This window comes from Crocodylus porosus, unplaced genomic scaffold (genome assembly GCF_001723895.1).
Source record: "Crocodylus porosus isolate Cpor-Errol unplaced genomic scaffold, CroPor_comp1, whole genome shotgun sequence".
Classification (NCBI taxonomy): Eukaryota; Metazoa; Chordata; order Crocodylia; family Crocodylidae; genus Crocodylus; species Crocodylus porosus.
This window is the reverse complement of record NW_017728917.1, coordinates 19,078,448-19,102,044: the sequence shown is the minus strand read 5'-3', so window position 1 is coordinate 19,102,044 and position 23,597 is coordinate 19,078,448. Positions and strand designations below refer to the sequence as shown.

The 23,597-nt window shown below is 42.7% G+C and overlaps 1 protein-coding gene across 1 annotated transcript in view; it reads right to left on the bottom strand.

The window, feature by feature from the left end:
• Positions 1-3,517: 3,517 nt before the first annotated feature.
• The window catches only part of EEFSEC (eukaryotic elongation factor, selenocysteine-tRNA specific), a 193,998-nt gene continuing 173,918 nt past the window's right edge, over positions 3,518-23,597 (bottom strand). Inside the window, exon 7 of the mRNA XM_019536844.1 lies at positions 3,518-6,653. Coding sequence (XP_019392389.1) covers positions 6,469-6,653 — 185 coding nt within the window. The 3' untranslated portion in view covers positions 3,518-6,468. The remainder of the gene's footprint in view (positions 6,654-23,597) is intronic.

Below are 23,597 nucleotides of genomic sequence, written 5' to 3'. Positions count from 1 at the left end.
CAGTGATTCTCAACCAGGGTGCCTTGAGAGCCTTTCAAGTGTGCCACGGGGTGCACACAAGGTTGGCACTGTTGTTAGCTGTGCAAACATGAATTCCAAGATAAACCAAGACATTTTTAATAGGAATCCCAGTGTTAAAAACAATCTGACCTGCTGTCATCTTTCAGAGTCCTTTGCAACAAGAGAATTGCTCTGTTATTTTTCTGTGGTCAAAAAAAAAAAGAGTGAAAACTAAAAGCTGGCATATTCTGAGGAGTATCGAGTCTAAAAAGATTGAGAACCATTGTGATAACCACTCTCACTGCGGCCAGTTGCCTACATACAGCTGCCAGTAAGTCCATGAGGCCATGCGTCTCAGGAGTCATTGGCTGGCTATAAAAAAAGATCCGGGGTGATCCTAGAGTGGAGTTCTAAGATTCAGCATAGAACTTCTTTGATCTTCGGTAAGCACTTGCTGTGCTTTCCAATGCTGTTTCTATAAATTCTAGGCTTGAGGTGAGACAACAGATTCTTCCTGGCTAACTCTGAGACCCAGAACACAAAAGAGTTGAGGAGTTAATAGGATCTGTTAAAAGTGGCGGCCCCCAAATCAGTCAGTCAATCAATCGGAGGGACAGGTATGTATGTATATCTTTATCTCTTTAGGTGAGCTGCCATGACTGCCAGGCACTTAGTGAATACCCTTGCAGTTGTGGAGAGACAGAAGGAAATGCTCTGCATTTGCTTTGACATCAGGAGCCTGGATTAAATGCTACTTGGAAATACAAATCTTATAATTTGAGAGTGATGCGCTTGGGGATCTAATGTGGAGGCTGCAAAGGCTAAAAATCACCATCCTGAGGCAACAATAAATGAATTTGTTAAGATGTCAGATGCCTCCTTTGGAAACAGGATTAATGAAAACAAAACCTTCCTGCTCTTGAACTCCATGGACATCTCTTCCAATCTTATGACAGGAATGGGGAAGGGGAATTAAGAAGGCACAGGAACTGGAAAGAATATCCTTTGTCTACAATCTCTAGGCCCTCCTGACCCTTGTCTTGATCCAGGCTTCCCAAAAGCAAAGACACCCAGGAAAGGTCAAATTCAGCAATTCTAGCTACCTAGCAACCAGGTAAAACTCGCTAAATGAGGTTGGTGTTCAGTTTGTAGGAGAGGAGGGAGAAGAGATTTTATTTTCCTGGAACCTCTGCTTCTTCCTTATTGGCTTGTTTGAAAGTCAACATGGCTCCTCTGTTGCTGCTTCTTTTTTTATTATTATTATTTTATGTGGATACCACAGAAGCTGGAGTATGAAAGCAGCAATCTTCCAAGAATAGAATAACAAACAATATCTAAAAGTTTGCATGACGTTTACCATGTTCTCTCAGCTGGGATTGCAAGGATAGCAATCACCTGCCATGGTAATCATCTGGTTGGTCTGAAGCAGCATTGAGATGATAGTTCCTCTTAGGGTGAAGTGGAGGATACTGTCCTTGGGACATAATGTTCCTGTGTTTCTTACAGACACTCCTTCTGAAAATCTTACTTCTACTGTTATAAAGTATATTGACCCTCTTGATATTTCTGCAAGAAAAAACCTGAATATGAAGACAGGGCAGGAAGATTTCCTCTTGGGTTGTATGGCCCAGGTAACTCAGGATTGCTCATGGCTGCATGGTATATTGGTATGGGGCTGCAAACCAAGAAGGAACTAACTAGGAAGAACATTTGTCTTGGGCTGCCTATGTCTTCATGTACATAAATGTCCCTTAGACTCCCAGTCGGACTAACCTGGCTTATATGGACAGAAGCACAGTGAGCAGATAGGTAATGCCTCCCTGCTTTGTCAGAGGCAGAAGAAAAGGAGTCTTTGATCCATTAGTTGAACTGGTCCTACTGGCTCAAAACATTCTCTACTGAAGTCATAATTGGGCCAGATCTAGAGCTTCTTTCAGTAAGAGAACAGCTCTTGTTACCATTTAGTCACATGCTAGTGCAATCCTTTTTTGGCCTGGAGTAGGTCAGAGCCAGTAAGTCTTCACCAGATCACATTAGAGTGGTAGGAACTGTGGATGATGGTTCTGAGTGTTGCACTACCATGGTACTGGTATGAGCAGAGGTATAGACAGGTTCCTCAGTGCTGGGGTTGCCCAACAAGCAAACACTGCTAAAGCATCAACAGAACCCGGTCTGGGCCTTGAACCGTCTCCCAGAATTCAAAAAACCTGAGCATGTACCCGATGGGAATTTTAGTTTGCTTTATCAGGCCCTCAGAAATGAGACATGTGTCCTCAAGTCTCCTTCACAGCAGTATCCTTGTCCATTTTTTAAGGATGTCAATCATCTAAGTAGCTCCACACAGCATGAAGATTTTCCTCTCCTACATTCAACAGCTCAGAATTTATTGCAAAACATTGAATCTAATTACATGCACTGTTAAATGACATGAAATCATAAATTCATTTAAATTGTGTATAAATAAAAGTGATTTGGTTCACTGCTGATAGTAAACCAAAAAAAGAGAAAATATTACTAATAATGACCAGTTTCTCTATTATCTGCATCCTTGGCACTATAAGATCCCAGAATGCATCACAAAATGTAAACATGGTGAATTCAGTAAGATAAAGCCAACCCTGCAGTAGGACACGGCTGCTGTAGGATAAGACAGAGTCATCACATACTCCAACAGTGCTAGGCTTTCATTATTATTTTACCACCCTCTGGCTGCTCAATGACATAATACTAATGTGCATATAACATGCTTAGTGCTAGTAAACAAATAAAGGCTGCAAGAACCACAACGGTGTGGGTGGCTCATTCTTTTTTGCAGTCATTTACCTAGATCAGACAGATGCAGCAGTTAGAGAAGAAAACTGTAGCCAAGCAAGACTTTACCAGGAATTTAGGTAAGCAGAACACGATTCTCCAGGTTGGTATTTTGCCAGTTAGTACCTTAATGCGACTGAGGGACACCAAGTGATTTTTCATGCCAACAATTTTGCAGGACTTCGGTTTTACCTCGCACAGAAATCAGGACCTTCAGCATCACCATGCACCCTACCCTGAGGCAGGAACAGTGAAAGATGGCATCTACTTAATCACTGCAACCAGGTCCTGCAGTTCTTTCACCTTGTCAGCTGAGGAGCTGTAGCGGGACCACAGACTGAAGCAGGATGCAACAGAACATGAAAATAAAATCCATAAATAAAAAAGAAAAGGTAAAATAAACGCATTTATAAAAAATTGAGCAGTTCTCACCTGAACAGAGTTTTATGCAGCCCCTTATCTCCCACAGCTCAACCTGAGTGAATTAAGCATTAAATATCATCAGCACAAACTTAACATTTTCTAGCTTTTGACAGACGCTTTTGAAACCTTAGTCATTTCTAAACAATTCTGATGTTTGCATTCATGTTAATGCATCGATGATGTGTGTGACTACAGCACAGTCTTCAATATTTAACCCCTTTTCCCAGTTGCCAGTCTTTAGCTTCATGGCTTAATGAATCAGAGTCAGTAGATCACAATATGACCCTGTTAATATTTTTTTAATGTCATTTTTACAAATTACAGCATAATGCACTGATTACCAGGATGAAAGGAAAGTCTCTGTGTCTGTCTGGAAACCAAATAAAAGAATGTTTGAACATCTGTTCATCCTACAAATGTCTTTAAAAGCTTTGATTTTCCCATAATCATTTTGTTCCACCATTTCACCCTTTTTTTGAATGTGTATCCAACAGCCTCAGGACAGCAGCCAGAGATCTGCAGTAATAGCACATTGTAATCAAAGTTCTCGGGCACATTTTAAGTCTTCCTTTTGGAATTAAAAAGGGAGGGGGAAGCCCCCAAATGGTTCTTAACAGATACCACCAGCCCTCTGTCCTATAAAATATCACACTCTGTGAGGTGACTAAAGCAAAGGGATAGTGTACTTTTCAACAGGGGTTTCTGTACAGAATTATAAAGCATTAGGCAGCTGTTCAGGCAGACAGAGGGCTGTACTGGCTCAGTGAGTATTGCTAACCCGCATGGTGTCAGACGGATCAAATTCCATAACAAGCAATTGGCTCAGAGAGGCTGCCTCGAGTAACGGGAGAGAACAGGTTGAAAAAACAAGGAAAACTGATAAAATATTAAATAGATAATATTGCATAACAGCATACAATACCTTGCATTCATATAGTGCCTTCCACCCAGAAATAGTCTTACAAACCATCCAGACAACAATCACTAAACCAGCAGTGAAATGCTGCCAACTTTGGTCTGGAACACAGCAGCCAGCAATATCACACAGCAGAGTTTATGGCAAGTCACAGAGACCATCATTCCCCACTGTAACTCAGGGTGAATGTCAGGTTGGCAGTATTAAATTCTCCCGTTTAAAATGTGGGAACAGCACCAACGTTAACACAGATAAATACTGCTGCAGGTTCTTAAATAATTGCAAGAGATCAACTCATCCTTTCTGAATTTCCTCTGAAAGAGGTATTTATAAAATAATTCTCAGAATAAGCTGATGCAATATAAAGGAGTTTCCCTCTATGTCATCAAGATAACAGTTTTCTATAGCACCCATAGCTGTAGCATCTAACCGCTGAGCAAAGTTCTAGTGTCTGAAGTAAAGGTGCAAAATGGGATTTGATTAAGACAGAGAAAATAGAGAATGTAATAAATATTCTTGGAAACATGGGAGGGCAGGAGAGAGTCTGCAGAGTTGTGGGGGAAGGGAGACGCATTTTTCCCTTGCAGAGGAATACATTTTCCAGCAGGGCTGGCGGTGCAAGTCACATTAAGCCCTAGCTGAAGTTGCCTGCCTAATTCCTCGTGGATCAAACTGAAAGCACACCCCATAATCTTAAGGGATGTGCTAAAGCTTTGCCTGGGACTCACTCACTCAGCAAAAACCGTTTGGGATTAGTCCACAAAGCACTATTTTTGTGCTCATTTAAAGTGGCACTGTCAAGCTAGTGTAGGCACTCAACCTTACCCTGCCTTGGGGCCAGTTCGTTTTTTGCCCTTTAGTCTGTTTCTGTCACCTGGAAATTAAAAATAAAATACACAAGAAGGACAGTACAATATTTTGCTCTGCCATCTAAGCCAGCAGGATGGGCACAAGTTAACTGGCCACTGTTACTTCCATCACTGAATTACTACTTAATAATGATTTCATAAGCAGGGAAGATAATGACCTAGAGTCACCTCAAGTAATGCCCTGGCTTGGTGCAGGTGGTAATCTTACTCTCACGGCTGCTCCCAGAAATTACAACAGCCTAACACTTGCCGACAGCAAATGATTTTCTCCTTTTGCTCAAGTAGCAGGTACTAATGCTTTTTGCGTGGCAAATCCCAAGTTCATCCCTGCTAAAAACAGCAGCTTCTGAATGTGTATAATCATTGTTTGTTATCAATGTTACGGTGGCTTATGCTCTACAAGAAACAAACAGGGACCACTGGAGACCCATAATTCTCCAAGCTTTTATGAGGTTAGGACATTAAATCAAGAGAAATACTAAAGTACCCTTGAGACCCCCTTTCAACAACTAATGGTTTCTAAAGCATCTTGGAGATATTCAGTTTACAAGGCCTTATATCACAAGCTACTATCATTACTTTAATGAACTAAAGCCACTGACTATTTCCAGAGATAACTTTTTTTTTGGTTTTCACAAAACAGCCATATTCCTTACAAAAAATGAAAACTGTTCTCAGTAGTGGCTCAGAATGGCGTACTCTCCTGATTCCCTCCAGATTCAAAGAAATAGCCAGCAGACTCGAGAAAAGCAGTGTGAAATATTGTAGAAAAGCAGTCTTGAACCTCCAGGATAGCAAACATAACACTATAGACCATCAAATTATTTGTGGCTTTACAGATGTCATAACATGGCAGACAGCCAAGGTACAAATCATACATATAAAACAATTCCATACCTGTCTTACAAACAGCCCCTCATATACGTAGATCTGAAAGAATTGGAAATATCTATTTTTTGTTTTCACCCATTCACAGTATATATTTTTTTGCCTCCAATTCAACTTGGGGCAGTGAAACTAGACTGGTGATTTCATTTACAAATAAAATTCCCCAAATGACATCAGGTTTAGATTTCTATAGTGTTGGGGAGTGTTTAAAATAAAAGAGACTTCAAATGCTCCATAAAAAACCTATTTCTTTTGGTTACAAACAGTAAGCATAGAATTAGCAGCTGACATTGTCCAAGGGGCCATGAAGCACAACAGACAGATTCAAAGAGCAGTATCTGAACAAATGGATTCTGGGGACCAAGCTAAGCTGTAGGGAAAGGAACAGCTTCTAGCCTTAATTCATAAGGAAGGAATCCACCTACAATGTTTCTAAGATCAAAACCTTTTATTAGAGTTTAATGTGTGTTCAGACAACAAATATTTTCCAGCCAAGCTCATTTTGGAGTCTAGCCTTTTCAGGGTACTTCAGACATCACCCAGAGGGCCTCTTCTGCCTTCTCAAGACTGAATCATTTTCTTCTGTGTGTCAAAGACATATCTTTTAAAGAGAAGGCTGATGGCAACAGGCTGGGCTGACTCAGTTTTGGTGCTGTCATCCTCTTTGGCTGCATCCCCCTTCCCTGCTCTGGATTTCTTCTTAGAGGCAACAGTCAGAAGCGCCTTTGTGTCTGGCTTGAGCCCATCTAAAAGGAACAAGAACATGCATGACAAAAAAAACAAACTTCTCAGTCAGGATGTCAACATTACAGCTAAAAACAATGAAGATGTGAGACCACCCCTGCATCTCAAGCAAGCCAGATGGTGGCTTCTACTGCCTCCATTTAGAGTTCCCTGGCAACAACGAAACCCAAAATTGTTCGAACATGCCGTTCAGAATGGTAACACGAACAACCCAGTATCAACCTCTTCACCCTTGTTCTTGGTTACTGCGGGCCCCAACACATCAAAACACACCAGACTGTCTGAGATAGGCCTGATCTGCAGACCTTCCTCTTTGCCCCGTGCAGATGCTTTCCAGCAGCTGCTTTTCTTGTTGGGAGGAGTTGAGGCCAGCAAGTTTGTACAGATAAACTACACACATGTAAGCCACAAACCAAAAATTAACCAATGGTTATATTCTAAGGAGTGGGGCAGAGGAAGCACACACATGCATAATGACCAGAGCATCTTGAACATTTTTGGTGCATCACTTAAGCCTCGCCAAAAGTGTGCTGTTCAATATGCTCAGAGCTACAAAAGTGCTGCTTCTGGCTAAAATGGGTTACAACTGTCTTTTAACATTGAAAGAAATGGGGAGAACCTGACCCTGGAAGTACAACACTGGGGAAGGACTGAAATGGTTTACCCAGAGCTGGCCCTAGGGGTGGATGATGTGGGCGAATGCCCAGAGTGCCATTTTCCCTAAGGCCAGCTCTGTGAACCTGGGCAGATGATTCGCCAGGGTGGGAGGGAGCCCACGCATGGTCCCTCACAAGGAGGGCATGACCCCTGCAGTGTGGCCGGCCCATGGAGTGTCTTGGGAGAGGAAGCTGGGGCTGGATGGCCAGCAGTGCAGGCAAAGGCCAGAATAGGGGAGAACTGCCAAGACCAGTGGGCTCACAGAGGTGAGCACTTCCACGGGGCAGCTGAAGCTGTCACCTTGGCACTGCCTGGCCCTACCAGACCCACACGGTGGCGGGCAATCTGGCTGGGCCTGACTGACCACCACCCCGCACATGACCAGGGTGTTGCCTTGCCCCTCCCATGCCCAAAACAAGGCTGCCCCGGCAGTCCCTACCTCTGCAGGGCCCAGAGCGAGGCAACTTCCTGTCCAGAGCAGGTTCCCACCCTGAGAAGGGCAGCGCTGCTGCCCAGGGCTGAGACTGGGCTGTCTGCCGTGCTTGCTAAGGGGTGCCCATGGTGCTGGTTGCTGCAGCGCTGGGGGGGGTCCGCAGGGATATTCAGAGCACAGCCCAGGGCTAGCTGGGTACTGGGGGCTGCAGTGGCCTGCTCACTCTGTCCCATCCCTTGCGCTGGGGTGCCCAGTGCCACTGCTGCCAGGCTTAGCCCCAGGGTAACAGAAAGTGGGGAAGGGGGTGATGAAAGCGCCACTGACTTGGGGGGTGACGGTGGAGCAAAATACAGGTTCGCTCAAGGCGCCATTTCCCCTAAGGCTGGCTCTGGAAATATGAATACCCAACCTTTTCTTCCTAAGCTTTCTCAGAGATTTATTTACAATTTTTATTATATTTTACCACGTCACATTGGTAACATTTCAGATGAGACGCGAGTTAGCCAAATCCAAATAAACACTGTAAAACAAGGGAGATCCTGCTGCTTCCTGATGACTCTTACAGCCTTTTTTTTTTTTTTTTTTTTATACAGTGAATGAGAGAGGATCCCTTACAAGCATATTCGGTGCCACCTAGCTGAATACTCCGAAATGTGGTTCTCAGGCATTTGGCCAATTTCAGTTCAGGTATTTTTAACCTGTGGTGTCACATAACCTTATCTCAAACACTTAATCAGCTTCTCTCCCCTCATACTGAAACTCAGATGCGGATTCTCATATCATGGCCTGACAAAAAGATTGAGATGCTTATGATTTACTGGAGACAGGAGGTCTACAAGCACCGGTGATTTGCTCCATTACAGACACATCTAGAGGGCATTGTGGGGACTCAGCACCGAGGGCCACCTTCTCTCCTTGCTCTGTCAGATAGCAAATTGTTCCAAGTGGCATAGACAGCATGCAGCAAAGGGGGAGGGAGGAAGAAGAGGAAGTAAATGGGGAGCAAAACCAGGAAGCTGTCAACTCCCCACCATGAAGAGGGGTCCTAAAATGCTCTGTATTTTGAAAACAGAGAATAAAGTCAAGTGGGCACTGCTCCTTCCAGACAAAGATTGTGTGTGCATGTGTGTGTGCAGGGAGGTGGGGGCAGGGGTATTTCATATATGTAAAATAAACAAACACCTGCTCTCAATTATGGCAGTCAGATGTCAGACCACACTACCTTGCATACAAGCTACAAAGCCTCCTGAAATGAATATGTTTAATAAGTAAAACATTTTGGGTGCATCTCCGCCCCGCCCCCCCAACCAACTACCTTCTATCACTGGATGCTGGAATACATAAAACACAGTAATTATTTCATAAGAAAATGAAAGGGCTGGTTTCTTCTTGGTGGCTCAGAAGTTTGATGATGATTATCCTTGCATGCGTGAGGTGCAATTAATCAAGCTAGATAACAAGGCCTGACCATGCAGTATTGTTTTATGCCTTTACTGCATGGAGGTGATTTTTGTTTGGTTTTTTTAATTGTGCTGTGCTTATCAACTCATTTAAAAATTGTCTGCTTATATTTCAGCCACCCCCTTACAATATTAAAATGACAGAATTTAATTGTTTCATAGAAAGTGCTTTATTTTTGTTTGGAAAACACCAAGCACATTGTAAATGCAACTGGAAACCAGGAGAGTAAGGATGGATGGGCAAGTGGGATAGGAGTCCCAGGTGTTACACCCCATACCTAAGGGGAGCTGCCAGAAAAGACCTAGGGGGACACCTCACTCTCCTGTCCCTGCTTTTCTCCTGCACCAACACCAGCTCCAGCAGCGGGGGAGGTTGACAACTGGTGGCAGCATGCAGGAAGGAACAGCTGCTGGAGGAAACATCACCTCCTTTTTTTGCCACTGATGCTGCTCTGCCTTCCCTACTGCCTCTGCAGTCACAGCACTGGCCAATTACATTGATGCTGGAAACAACAGCAATAATAATCAGGGATGGAAAAACTACCCATTAGCTCATCCTGTCCAGTTCCCTGCCTTTGCAGGATTTATACCCTATTGTCCCCTTTCTACTGTTGTGATCAGTCTAGTTAGAGCTGTCCCTCTGCAACAGGGCTTCCTCCACTTCCCGAGGAAGAGCATTTACTTTTTGGACTTCCCTCAGTTTAGACAAGGACATTGTGGTGTTTCACTTTGGTTTCTAGTCAGTTTTCCCTTCTTGTCCTTATTACTGGTGCTGTATTGATGCCGCTGACATACTGCTATTGTTAAAATGATATGAGCTTCCAATCCTCTCAGAAAGGCTCATTTTAATTAAAAACAACCACAACCCATTTTTATTACTAAGTTTTGTAATGGGGGTTGGCGGAGGGGATAACACATCATACAGTGACTACAGTTTTCACCAGTTACACTCCTAAATCTATGCCCACTAACTCTTCTGCTTGGTTTGTACCATGTTTAGTACTATATCTCCAATTGGCCATGACAATAAATATATTAAATGATGGCAACAGAGAAGGGGTTGACTTCCAAGGTGCAGTGCAGCAACAGTTACAAGTTGTGCACTTCCACAACTACCATTGAAGTCACGGGGGATCGTGTGGCCTCAGTCCCTGTCAAAGTCAGGCCATATATGTAGGCGCCCATGTTTAGGCACTACAATTAAAATATTTTAGTTTCAAGTGAACACGATGAAAAAAGAAAAAAAAAAGCTTCATATAAGTTGTAAAATAACTCCATAAGGTGGGAAAAAGTTTTTTTAAAAAAAGAAACAGGAAAAATGAAAAAAGTAATTCTCTTTCCAATCCATCCAGAAAAATCCAAAATGAGGGAAGCAAAAGCATACCTCACCTGCAGCCTTCCCCACCTATTTGGATTCAAATAAGGTATTATGTGCGAGAAGAGTTAGCAGGAGAAATGGAAGAATGTGGTAGTTCCTACAAGTGAAATCATGGGCTGCCAGCCAAATGCAGCTCAGGTATTATTAAATTCGCAAGGTATCTAAATTACTTAATCAGATCCCACGGCCCTCATTCTGCAAACAGATTAGGTGGCTGGCATCGTACCCTGACAAATGGCATTTGCTGTTTTTTTTCACTCTGGTGCCAGGAGGTCTATGGGCTGAAGAGGCTCTGTGATATGGAGCTGCACAAAGGAGCAAGCAGAGGGAGACAGGCGGAGAGGCGCAATCTAGGTTTCATCTACCTCCGTGGATTTCTCGCATTACACACAATGCATACTTTACATTTTACAAAACCAAGGAAATGAAGGGAAATATATCTGTCACCGAAGAAGACATCAGCCCTTTAATAGCTGAAATGACGGATATTTTTAGATGGAGGTCTAGTTTAACTTACTTACATTAAGGGTCTAATCTCTCTTGAACAATGACTATGTTAGCTTGAATACATAGTGAGAAATCTGTTCCATTAATTAAGTGCTGCCTGTACTACTCGGATTTGTAGCAAACGTTAATAGATTTTTTTTTTCCTTCCTCTGTTGGACAATTACTTTATTTTGCCAAGTTGCTAATGGATTAAAATTCAAAAAGGTCTCTGTGTTAAAAAAGACTTTAGCTTCAAAGTTCTAACAAGCGCCTTGCCCACATCACTGGGAAATACCTACATATTAATATTATTAATGGGCAATCCTCAAAGGCATAAGAGATATCTGAAAGCTTAGCAAATTCATTCCCACCCATCACCTGCTATTTGCTACCATGTGTATAACGTGCACATCCCAGCCAGACTGTATTTGAAATGTACTTATACTGAGAGCAATCTTGGCTATAGACAGAAATGTAAGGATACAACAGCTCTTAAGCCACTGCATTATGTTAGGTTTCACTGACTACAAGTAGAAAACAATGTTGGGACCTAAATGTTTATTGAAGGCTTCTTTGTCTTTGCATGGACTAAAGGACTCAACCCAAATTGAGTCTTTCATAATTCCTAAAACTGTGAATTTCACAAACTTAAATGCAAATAATATCTTATTAGGAAAAAAATTATTTTCAACCTCTCAGATGGCTGTCATGTATAAAAAAAGAACACTTGCAGTAATTTTATATTATTTTCAAAAACTGAATCGAACTTTATACTAATTGTGGTTAACCTTATTTTAATCTTAGCATAGTAGACAAGATTTTTGCAACTGTTCATGCAAAAAGTTTTGTAGACTTTTCAGACAAATATGCAATCCCAGTAATTTGGCATGCAAATTATACACAATATCAATCTGAGCTCATTTCTTCAATGAGAAAAATGCATTATTCACTCAATTCTTCCTTTTTCCTGTCAAGTATCTGATGCTTAGCATCTACCCAGTCTGATCGGTCCATAATGGAGTTTTAAGGTTCCCTTATATTTATTTAATTTCACCCTTTATACTCATCTGATCAAATTTCCTTTTAATCAGGTCTGATGCAAAACTTAATGTCAATGGACATTTTCCCATTGACTTCAGTGGTCTTTGCGGCAAGCCCATATGGAAACGAAACCACACATTGCTTCCTTATCCTATACCTGTACTGCAGATGATTTTTTTTCCAGTGTTGCTCTGCAAACAGATCAGTTGCAAGGTGCTAGAGGAGCAGACTCTCCATTAAATCCCCTCTTCCTCTAACCTCAAAAAGAAATACCATTAAGGAGAAGAGACAAAAATAACCCTGTGCTTGGCAGAAGAGTTCATGAGGCTACTTTATAACTATGTACAGACATTCAAAAAGTTCAAGGAACAATCAATCTAAATTATGTGGTTTTCTGTAAGCGGTGTAATTTAGATCAGTAGTGAACATCGCCCATCACATCTTAGACCAGGTTCTGTCATTTTTAAACCAAATGCCAAACTTCTGTTCTCTTATGAGTATAACCTGGTTTTGTGTGCCAAACTTCTGTTCTGTTACGGGTATGGAGCAGTTAACGATCACTTATACTGGTAAAAGTGTAATGTCTGTACCTGGCCTATGTGTTCATCTATGATGTACATGATGCTGACTAATACTGATCAAAGAGGGGACAAACTCCTTTCAGAGCTGAGGTGCTGAGAAGAATGCCAAGGGACTGCAGTTCCTCAGGTAGGTGCTAAGTCTCCTGCACCGTCAGCCCCTTTCTCCATCTTGCTCCACTACGTGAAAAGCAGATGCTTCACTTACTTTTTTGACCTGCCACGGGAAATTGGAATTGAGAACAAAGTAGAAACCTGGGCCCCTCACCATTCCTTTTTTCCTTTCTTTCACTCCTTGTCTCACGCTTCAAATTCTCCTTTACCTTGTTTTGCTCCTCTCCTCCTATCCAGTCAGTTGTCTTTTTTGTTGTCTTTTGTTCCACATTTTTTCGGGCTCTAAAAAGGTCTCCTAAGGTGGCATTGTTTTTTTCCTCCCCCCTCCATTGCTTCCCTGTCTCCAACACCTCTTGGCACCTCTCCAGTTTTCTGTACCCCTTTACCTGGTCCAGGTTTACCTTCATTCCAGGTTTCCTCTTTCCCGTCAGCCCCATTCCCAACCCAAAGGTCTTCTCTACCTCCAATAATGGTCTGTACTCATTTGACAAACCAATAAGACACTGGGTGAAATGAACTGCAAAGGCTGAATGTTACGTTCATCGGTGGAGAGAAGTAACCATCCAATAACCCATTTGTGCCCAGACAGAAGAAAGCCTGACAGCTAAACCACTCACTCACCTTGCAGACAGGTACTCTGCCATATGAATGCTCTTCAAAACAAGTCAACAACAGAAGAATTGGCATAGTTGAACTTGACCCCTTCCCAAGACAGGCTGGGTGCCAAGTACATTAAGTAGCAGGGATGATTACAAAAAGTGAAAATTCTTTACTGTGATCAAAATTGCAATGACATATAGATCTAATATGGCAAATTTCAACAGCTTTGTTCATACCATAAGACCCCCAATCAAGGATCATACTAAAAGAAGTGTTTTATATACTGAATACTACCTTAATATTACAGTTATCAGTGTCCTTGAAATATCATCGCAGTAACAGCAATCACTTAAGCAGAGCAGCAAAGCCACCTCTGGGGAGAAGGGCAACCAGCAAGCTTTCATGGTGTGGAATTAAAGCACAAGAAATTTGAGCCGAAGACAATGGGCCAAAGCCTTTACGTTTATGTTTCGTGGGAACTCAGCTTTTAAGATCTAATCTGAAGCAGCCACCCTTACTGGCATTGTCTATACTAGAAAAATTAGTTACCGTATTGCAATGCTACAGCCGCACCAAGGAGGGCAGTTGTCCAAGTGTTAGCATATATAAGGCTCAAGCTTTTTACTACTTTGTCATGACAGTTTCTTCCTATGTTAGAGGATTACCGCTAGTGAAGCTCAGCATTATTGCTAGCTCACTGTTAAGTAACTCTAGAGCCTATCTTGGATGTTTTGTCAGCATCTGCGAGCACAACTTCAGACTGCTCTGGAATTCATGGTGATCACCGGTTGGCAATCCTAGAAATGAAGCAACTTGGCTCCACAGCTCTAAGTTGGAATGTCCAATTAGTGTCCTTTGTATCTCGTCGCTGAAAGGCTCAGCCTACTGCAGACCCCACTGATGTCTACTGATATTCAAATATGGAAGGATGCTGATCAAAGGCACAAAACCAATTAATGAAACCAACATGATGTTGGAAGCAACTTCTAAATTGAAGTCAACCCTTTGATGCATAAAAGTGGATCTTGCCTTCCACCTTCCTCCTCATGGGGTGACGGGGGGGGAGGGGGGAGGAGGCGGGGAGAGCAAACCCTCAAGGAAGGAACAGGTTAGGGATAATCCTTATTCACAATGGACTGTTCACAACAGCTGGCTTTCACAATTTCAGGATTTCCTTAAATTGAAAAATCCACACACTACAAATGATCACATGGCTGGCACCAATTGTCCTGCAAAGAGGGACGGCAAAACCTGGGTGACCTGAGAATTCAAAAGAATTACAGCCCAGTTGGTAGTTTCCATTTCAAAGCCTGACAGAGAGAGATGTCTGGGTTTCAGAGACTGAGAAAGCAGCAGCATGTCCCATCCTCCTCTTCCCTGCCCCCCCACCTCCCTGGGTTATGGCAGTGACCGATCAACAGAGGGAAAGATGAGCCTTTTCATGGAACCATCTGGACACCATGTTATTTTATTATATTTAATGCTACATTAGGGATCCAGACACTGTATCTGAGCTTGATACTCACTTCATTATCAATGAATGTGGACTTAACTCAGATATTACCTCCATTCCCAGGAAAGGGGTATGGAACTTCAGATAGAGCTCTTTTGACAGATTCTGGTTAAGCAACATTAACCACATCCCACTGATAACTTGGTTGTTCCTGGACCCCCACCTATACACTAGTAAGTGTATTCTTTAGTATTAACCATGTGCTAGGAGCTGCACAAAACACTGCAGTCAGTCTCTGCATTAAGCACCTTAAAAACTCATCTTATAACCCCTGAAATAATGCTCTAGAGTTCTCATCTTTGTTTTGCCAACTCACCCCAGAAAGTGAGTTCTCTACTCACCTTGCCATGATTGTAAATATCACCACACAAAAAGACAGAGATTATACTCCTCTTTCAGTTTTTCTGCAGGATTGCTTCTGTTCTTATTTACTGTCTGTATTATACTACTAAAAAATTGGGGCTGGCCAGAAGAAGCCCATCTTGATGAATACCTGGAAGTGGAGTTGATGGGTGCCTATCAGAGTGCCCTGCACAAATCTTTTGAACAACAGGGTTTTTATAGTCACTGACATGGGTAAAGAAGTTTCCGTGATCTATGATTCTACAACCTTGCTACCTCTTCCAGCCATAACAGACTATGGTATTACTATCAATGGAAACATGAGCTTACCACACCTGGTAAGACCACTGGTCTGGCTTCCCATCTGCCTGTGATCAATTTATGTTGCTTTTGAAGCATCAAAGAGACCATCTGTAAACTTGCTGAAGGTGCACTCTATGCTATCTTCCAACAACCTGGAAGATGGCATAGAGTGCACCCTCAGCACGTCTGCAGATGACACCAAGCTGGAGGGAGTAGTAGATACGCTGGAGCAGGGGCGGGCAAAATCTGTTCTGTGGGCCAAATCTGGCCTGCCAGGTCATTTTACCCTGCCCATGTGGCCCCTAAGAAATTAGTAAATTAATGTTTATTTGCTCCTGGCTGCCTGTCAAAGCTGAAAGGAGCCAGGGGCAGTAAGACCCAGGGGGATCCCTCAGCAAAACTGAGCAGCCCAGCCCTACACCACCCCCAGCCATTTCACTCTCTTCCTGCCCTTGCCTTATTCCAGCACCATGTGGCTCAAGGCTGCATTGCTGGACCGGGGAGCATGAAGCCAGGCTGGTGTGTGTATGTGTGTGCGTTCACAGGGTGAGCCCCACACACACACCCCACCATACACATTCACCCACACTGCCATACACGCAGACCCCCACACTCCCTCACACACCCCAGCCACCCTCTCCCCCACAAAACCACATAAAGCCACACAACCTCCACAAACCCCATACCCACCCACACCCCCTTGCCCACCTACAGCCCCCCGCAAACCTATATGCACCCCCCACGATATGCAAGAGTAAGACTTCATTTTAAGCTATTGTGCAATCACCTCTGTATACACTACACAAATGCATGTAAATCAGGACAAAAATATTTTTTGAAATCAAATTAATGAATGCTGTAGATGTTTGCTTTTTTTAATATAATTTTGTATTTTTCTGGTTCCGAGATGGCAAAACGCCTTGCTGAAAGGAGTATATCCAAGGACAAAGGGAGGGACTTCGGGTGGCAAAGGTCAGGAGCTGGGGGTGGGATTTCCAGTCCCAAGATGGCAACTAGGGGGCAGGGCACCTGTCAAGGGGCTGGGCTACCTGGGCTACCTATGCGGCCCTCGACAACTTACCAAAACTCAGTAAGTGGCCCTCTGCCCAAAATAATTGCCTGCTGCTGTGCTGGAGGGTAGGGCTAGGATTCAGTGTGACCTAGACAAACTGGAGGATTGGGCCAAAAGAAATGTCATGAGGTTCAGTGAGGACAAGTGCAAAGTCCTACACTTAGGGCAGAACAATCCCATTCACGAGTTCAACCTAGGGGTTGACTGGCTGGGCAGGAGATCTGCAGAAAAGGACCTGGGGGTTACAATGGACAATAAACTGAATATGAGCCAACAGTGTGCCCTTGTTGCCAAGAAGGCTAACGACATACTGGGCAGCATCAGTAGAAGTGTGGCCAGCAGGTCAAGGGAAGTGACTGGTCCACCTAACGAACTGTGCAATGCTGTGCCAGATTGGGCAGGACTTCCTTACCCCATGTCAGTGACTATGTAAGCACTTCTGGCCAAAAGATTTGGGCAGGGCACTCTGATAGACACCCATCAACTCCACTTCCAAGTATTCATCACCCTGTTTACCTAGCTAGCTTTGATGCAACTGCTGGCCAGACGGATTCAGACCAAGAACGGGTGGTTATCCCAGCCTTTGGAGCCTCAGAAACTCATGATTTGAAGTCCACTTCTTTTAACAGCTTGCTGCAGAGGGATTTCATTCATGCAAATCCCCTTTAATTCTTTTCTACTCCAAATTCAGGCCCTCTCTCCCCACAGCATACAGTAAAACTTCATACTATCTTTAAGTGCTTTCCTGCCAGCCTCCCAGTTGCAAACCCTAAAGCAAATGTTATTTTTCTCTATTAGTTAGTGTGAGATCTGCTATTTTATTTCCACCTTTTTTTGTAGTCCCAGTAGAGCTCACAAATGAAGCAAGACTAGGTAGGAAGACCTTCAGTGGAAACAAGGAAGTTAAAAAACAACATCTTGGTGATTTAGTGAGCAGCAACCTTTGCTCAAAACCTATTTTGAATGCCTCTGCATGGTTCTAGGATTTACAAGCACTATGGAATAAGGAAGGATATGCATCTCTTGGAACCACAAAATTAAGGTCATGACCACTTGCAGCCATGAAAAAGCTTGCAATACATCTCAAGTAGGCTGCCTTTGTCGCCTCAGGAAATTCTGACTCAGATAATCACAGTTTGCCTACAGCAGCTAAACAACGGCAGTTTCAGGTACATGCAGTACTTTTAGATATCCCCAACTACTGTGCAGTCTTGCTGTAAGCTGCTGAACTACTGCTACTTCCATACCAGAGCATGCTGTATTTCAGTGGTGAGCACATTAAATCCTGCAGCGTCTCACCTTGTTAAAATGGGTTCAGGCTTCTGGAATCAGAGAGCTGTTCTTACTGAAGCTGAACTTACCAAAGTGGATTTCATTTTGGCCCTCTGGTTATTAGGGAAAGTGCTATTCTTTTCTGATGAGGAAGACAGAAGCTGTTTCAGTTCTGAAGGCTGACCTAGGTGAAGTTCAGGCCAAAGCTGTATTTGGAAAACTCTCACATCAAGCCGGACACAACCCTTTCATGCACAGTGCCAATTCTACACAATGGCTTGAACTGCACTCTCTGGCGGTCCTTAAAGGCACATTTTGTATCTTGGCTTTTGCTGCTAGCAATCAAGAAAGAATGCAAGAAAACAAAACTGTTTCCCAAGCACTGTTTGCTGGTGCCATAATTAATATAATCAAACAATTCCACAAATTGCTTCCAATTGCTGGCGTCACTTTCATGTGCTGAGCCAGACTTTCAAGAAGGCCCCTTCTTGTCCTACATCCTTACACTGGTAACCCTTGCTTCACACAATGGTAAACAAGGCCTCACTAAATAGCAGAGGGTAATTTGTACTGTAATAGGTCCCCAAGGCACCATGGACACAATTTGAAATGCCATCTAATTTTTCTTTTTAATTAAAAAGCAGTTACTATATTTAAATAACTACACAAACTAAGTTTAGAGAGGGCAGCCTGGAGGTTCCCACAGCTTGCTGGGAGCCTTCTCAAGGTCAGGAAGAGTTTTACAGGCTTGACTAGTACATTTTCCCCCTTTAATTAGTCTACCATACCCTTTGCATGAAGTCAGCAATTTGCTTTTCTTAGTCCAATATTTTTCATATTGTTAACTCGAGCTCAGGTTCCAGTGTTGTTTGATATTTACTATATGCTGAATGGTTGGTTTCTGGCTTCTACATCTGCCAAGTCCTCCTTCCCAACAGGAGAAACCTAAATTTGTAACCAAGACCAGGGATCAGTAACCTATGGTCTGCAGAGGTCCGATCCACCACAGGGTATCAGTGTTACGGTACTGCATTGTGCTGCCCATGTGCTCTGCAGTGCTCTTCTTTTAAGCAGCTGAGATTATCCTTGCTGCAGGGTGGCAGGAACCTGGCAGCTGGCCACCCAGAGCCAGAGGTGGGGTAGGACAGGTAGAGGTGGAGACTTCTGACTCACAGCAACAGTTGGGTCACAAGCTCTGGCCTACATCAGCATAAAGATGCTGTATGTATTTCTTGGCTAGACAATCACACAGGGAAGCACAGAGTCCTGGAGAACAAAACAAGGTAAAGTTTTCACTTACTAAGACAAGTATGACCATCCAATATTGCACAAGTTTTCACTGACTAAGAAATCTCTGACCATCTAATATTGCACAGCTCACTATGCCTTACATTAAAGCCATGTGTTGACAGCAGGAAAAGAAGTCATCACGTCTATCATCAAAAACAGACCCCTACCATTGGCATAAGCTCTTGTGCTAATAAGCAATATATACATTGCTGTTTCTAAATCTTTGACTCCACCTTTCTGTAGGCTGCGCAAGACACACACACTAGACTAGACAGTGTTGTAACCATCTCAGGCCATTATGACATCAGCTACACAATCCACTGTGCACTCAATGCAATGTATTAACCTGCAGAACTCCTGGCTACACAACGGGGACAATCTTTTCAACTGTAAATTCAGCTACTGGCCATTAGCCTGGGGTAGTTGAAGGATTACTAGTGTGTTGGGGGGGGTGGGGGGGATTAACTCCCTACTACATCCCTAGTGTGTTAGTAGGGCGGGGGGAATTAACTCTCTTGGAATATGGAGAGGCAAAGAAAAGAGCGGGTTTCTGTCTGGCTCACTGACCCTGTATCTTTATTTGTTTATCCTTGGATCACAAACTTCTCAGAGCAAGAACAGTCCTTCTCAAGTGTTTGGAAAATTCTTAGCATACAGTGGGCACAACTGTAAATAAAATACGAGGAGGAGGCTAATATTAATGCAAATAGTTCAACTGCAGTTTGGAGTCTGGGAATCTAGAAAGACTCATTAGACTTTAGCTGTAGGCTGACCAGCTTAAAGCTCACCATAGCACTATGAAATAGCCCGTGGTATTCAAAACAGCTGCACAGAGAATAATTTGTGTTTGAATATGGTAATTAAGTTTTTCAGAAGCAATTGCCCGCTATTATCTCAGCCACTGACAAGCATTTGTCTACCCCGCCACCCCACCCCAGCTTATCAGGGCTCTCCTGCTAAAGTAAAGCCGACCTTGTGTAGGTTTCCCCTTTATTAAAGATCGCTGCTGTTTCTTATATATCTCTGCCCCACAGGATTTAATTAATAAGATAAATATTGACAGTAAAACAATGACAGAGTGCCATAACTTGAACTCTGCTGTTCGCTTACAGTTCAGTGCACTATATTTCTGTAAGTTAGCAACTTTGTGAACTCTTGCCATGGTTCTGGTGCTACAACCAGCTTTGAGCAAACATGAAAGTCCAGATTGGTTTTGTGCAACAAGTCAGTCAAGGAGCTTAACATTCATCCTCAACAGGTTTTGCCACTGATGGTTTCCACAGGCCAAATACTCATTAAGAAAATGAAAAGGGGGCAAGAACCCTTAAAGGTTCTTTGGGTAGAATTGACATTTATGAAGCCAACAAAGACAGCCAAGCATCTGCTTACCTCATATGTCCATCTCTGCGAATATGCGGCATCCCTGACTTACAGCATGCCTCAGCGCTGTGGGGGCCAACCGTCTTGGCAGGCGTGCCACACATTAGTTCCACACCCTCCCCGAGTGCCACTTTGACCCTTTTCCTTCATCTGATCTGCTGCTCTGGTTTTTGCTCCCTGGCCTAGCTGTTGCTCTGCTTTCTGTTTCCTACTAAGTGCTCCCTGTCTGATTTGCTGCTCTGCTTTCTGCCCTATCTGCCACTGCATTGCCTCTCTCCTCCCTAATGTGTCACAAGCAGAGGCTGCCCATGCCACTCATGGCACCTGTACCACAGTTGGCCACTCCTGCCACAGCACTGAGCTCTGTTTTATGCACACAGTCCTGCTTACATCCTGCATTCTTACTTCTTAATTCCTGCTATTCCCAGTGCTGAAACCTGGCACAACCTTGTTAGTGGACCACAAAAGAAATTGTTCTTCTAAAAGTAAAACCTGTCTAAAGAGCATCAGGAAAACTTTGCGTGACAGAAGTTTTTGGGACTGTCACCCAAGATAGTCAGGCTATGCTCCTGGAAAGGTTTTACTACAGGCAGAGATGATCCTGCCTTGTGCAAGGGGCTGGACTATATGACTTCAGAAGTTCCCTTCCAGCCACAGTTTCCTATGAGTCTATGATCTCAAGACAGGAAGCTAGCCTTCTGGAAAGGTTTTACTATAGCAGGGTTCTTACTGTTTAAACCTTCCTGTCTGTAGAGGAAGTAATCTCCCACAATCCAAATCATGCAACTTTAATTTCTGTATAAATTAAAAAATATTTACCTGTGTGAATTTGTCATTCTAAAGCTCCAAGTGCCATCAAGTTGGGGCTCTCTCCATTTCCTCAGTGGGAGTTTTGAAGTTAGAGAACATGCAAGAATGGGTCAGCAAATCCCACAATGGATTTAAGGTCAAACCCAGTACCATAAAACCCAAAGAAACTAGTGGCTGTCTCAGCACTAAGGTGAGCAGGGACAAACAGGAAATCTGTTTTGAATTCACCGCAAGGGACTAAAAATTGCATCTGGGAAACCTAATGAGAAGCCAAAAAGTACAAATACCCAATTTCCCTTACATCAGCCTTTCAGAAGGGAACACAATGTGGGAAAAGTTCAGGTTAGCCAATCTGACACAGAATCAAAGGCAATTCATTACAAAGCACTTTCAAATCACAGTTCTGGATCCGCAGGCCTGTAATCCTCCCATCTTGCTTGTGACTCTTGATGTGGAGTAGGCACCACAGAAGCCAGTTAAGCTGGCCCAACTCTGCTGACTTATCCCAGGCATCTGCTGCTCATTGCTGGTCCAGAGTTTAAGTTTGGCGATATTCATCTTCCCCTGGGCTGCCTTTTTAAAAGCAATCCTGAACAATGGGACTTCAGAATAAAGAATAAAACACTGAATATTTTTTTAAACTTCTAGGCAAGGGCCTTTAATGCGATTAGAAGGAGGAGGGGGAGGTGGATAGCAGCTTTTTCTTTTTTATGTTATGTATATTGTGTGTAAACAAATATGCAATTTGCTTTAAAAAGATAAGGTGATTAAATTTTTATCGGGCTTGTACTCTGTTGTCACCACAACAAAGAGAATTAGGAGGAGGAAAGAAAGGCCTTTTTATTTGAATTATGCTCTTACCAGAGGTTCTCCACAGCACAGCTGTAAAGCCACTCAATGTTCTCCAAACAGGCCCTTTGATTGCATTTTATTCAACTTGTTTGCATTTGGAGCAATCGAACGGAAAAGAACGCTCCACATTTTGATGTCTTAATGTTCCTTAATACCTTCTTTAATTTATATTAAGCTTCTTAACTAGGGTTATGAATTCTTCAAAAACAATAAAGACCTAGTGCAGAAATCTTTCACACACCATGAAAATTGAAATTATAATGTATTCATGGCTTTTTTTTTTTTAGTTATTGAAAAAACATTATTTAGAAGAAAGATTTAAAGCACAAAAAATATCCTAAAGTTGTATGAAAATGACTTGATCCATAGGACTAGATGAAAGTTCAAACTAATTATTACATGGAAAAGAAAATGGTGGGGGAGGCAGAGGGAAGGAAACTGTAAGAGAATGTTTTGTGACTATAAAGTTTTCTGTCTTAATATCCTATAAATTCCTTCTCTAACTCTTTCTGCAAAAAAGCACTCTGGAAATTCATACAAGTTTTGTTCTATTCGGAACAAATCTGAATGTTGGCCAGTTTTTCTTCCTCTATTATTATTATTCAGTCTCCTTTCCAAAAATGGGCCTTAAAGCTTAAGGTTCCACAGTATATTTTATCTACTTCTATCTTTTGCAGTGCCGAAAACAACAATGCACATTTAATTGAGGAGCTTCTTAATGGTGCACTGAAACACCCACAAATCTCAAAGTTTCACAGGACACCTGTCTATCTGCATGAAGTTTCCAGATTGAGCTGCCAGGTGGATCTTTGTCAGATCAGAGGTAGGCTTTATGAGAAAAGAAAAGGTCACATAATAAACAGAGTACTTAGAGGCCACCCAAGGAACAAGACTGGATGGGTTTGTTTTTGCTTGTACTGTTTGTTTTCCAATTATAGTTAAATGGATACTGTCAGTGTGGTTAGGCTTAAAACACTGATCATCTGTCTTGTGTCAAATTGTACTCACAGAGTTCAATATTTAAATATATAAATTAATACATACATGCTGACACACATATTCATGTGCGTGTGCATAATTTACAATCATTTCATTTAGTAATGGAAAACCTATTTGCGAAAAGAAAAACCCATCAGAGTCCATATGATTCTAACAAGGAACTACTATGTTGCCATAATCTTGGTTCCACGCTTTTCTAGTATGTCTACTGCTTTATACTTAGTGTTCCTGAGAACTAGTTTGAGAAGTTGTGTGTGTAAAAAGCACACTTACACACACACGCACAGACTCGCTCACTCCTCCCCTTCCTCCTCCCACCCCTTTCCTTCCTCCACAAAAAAAGCCCAAGAAAAACAGGAGAGCACC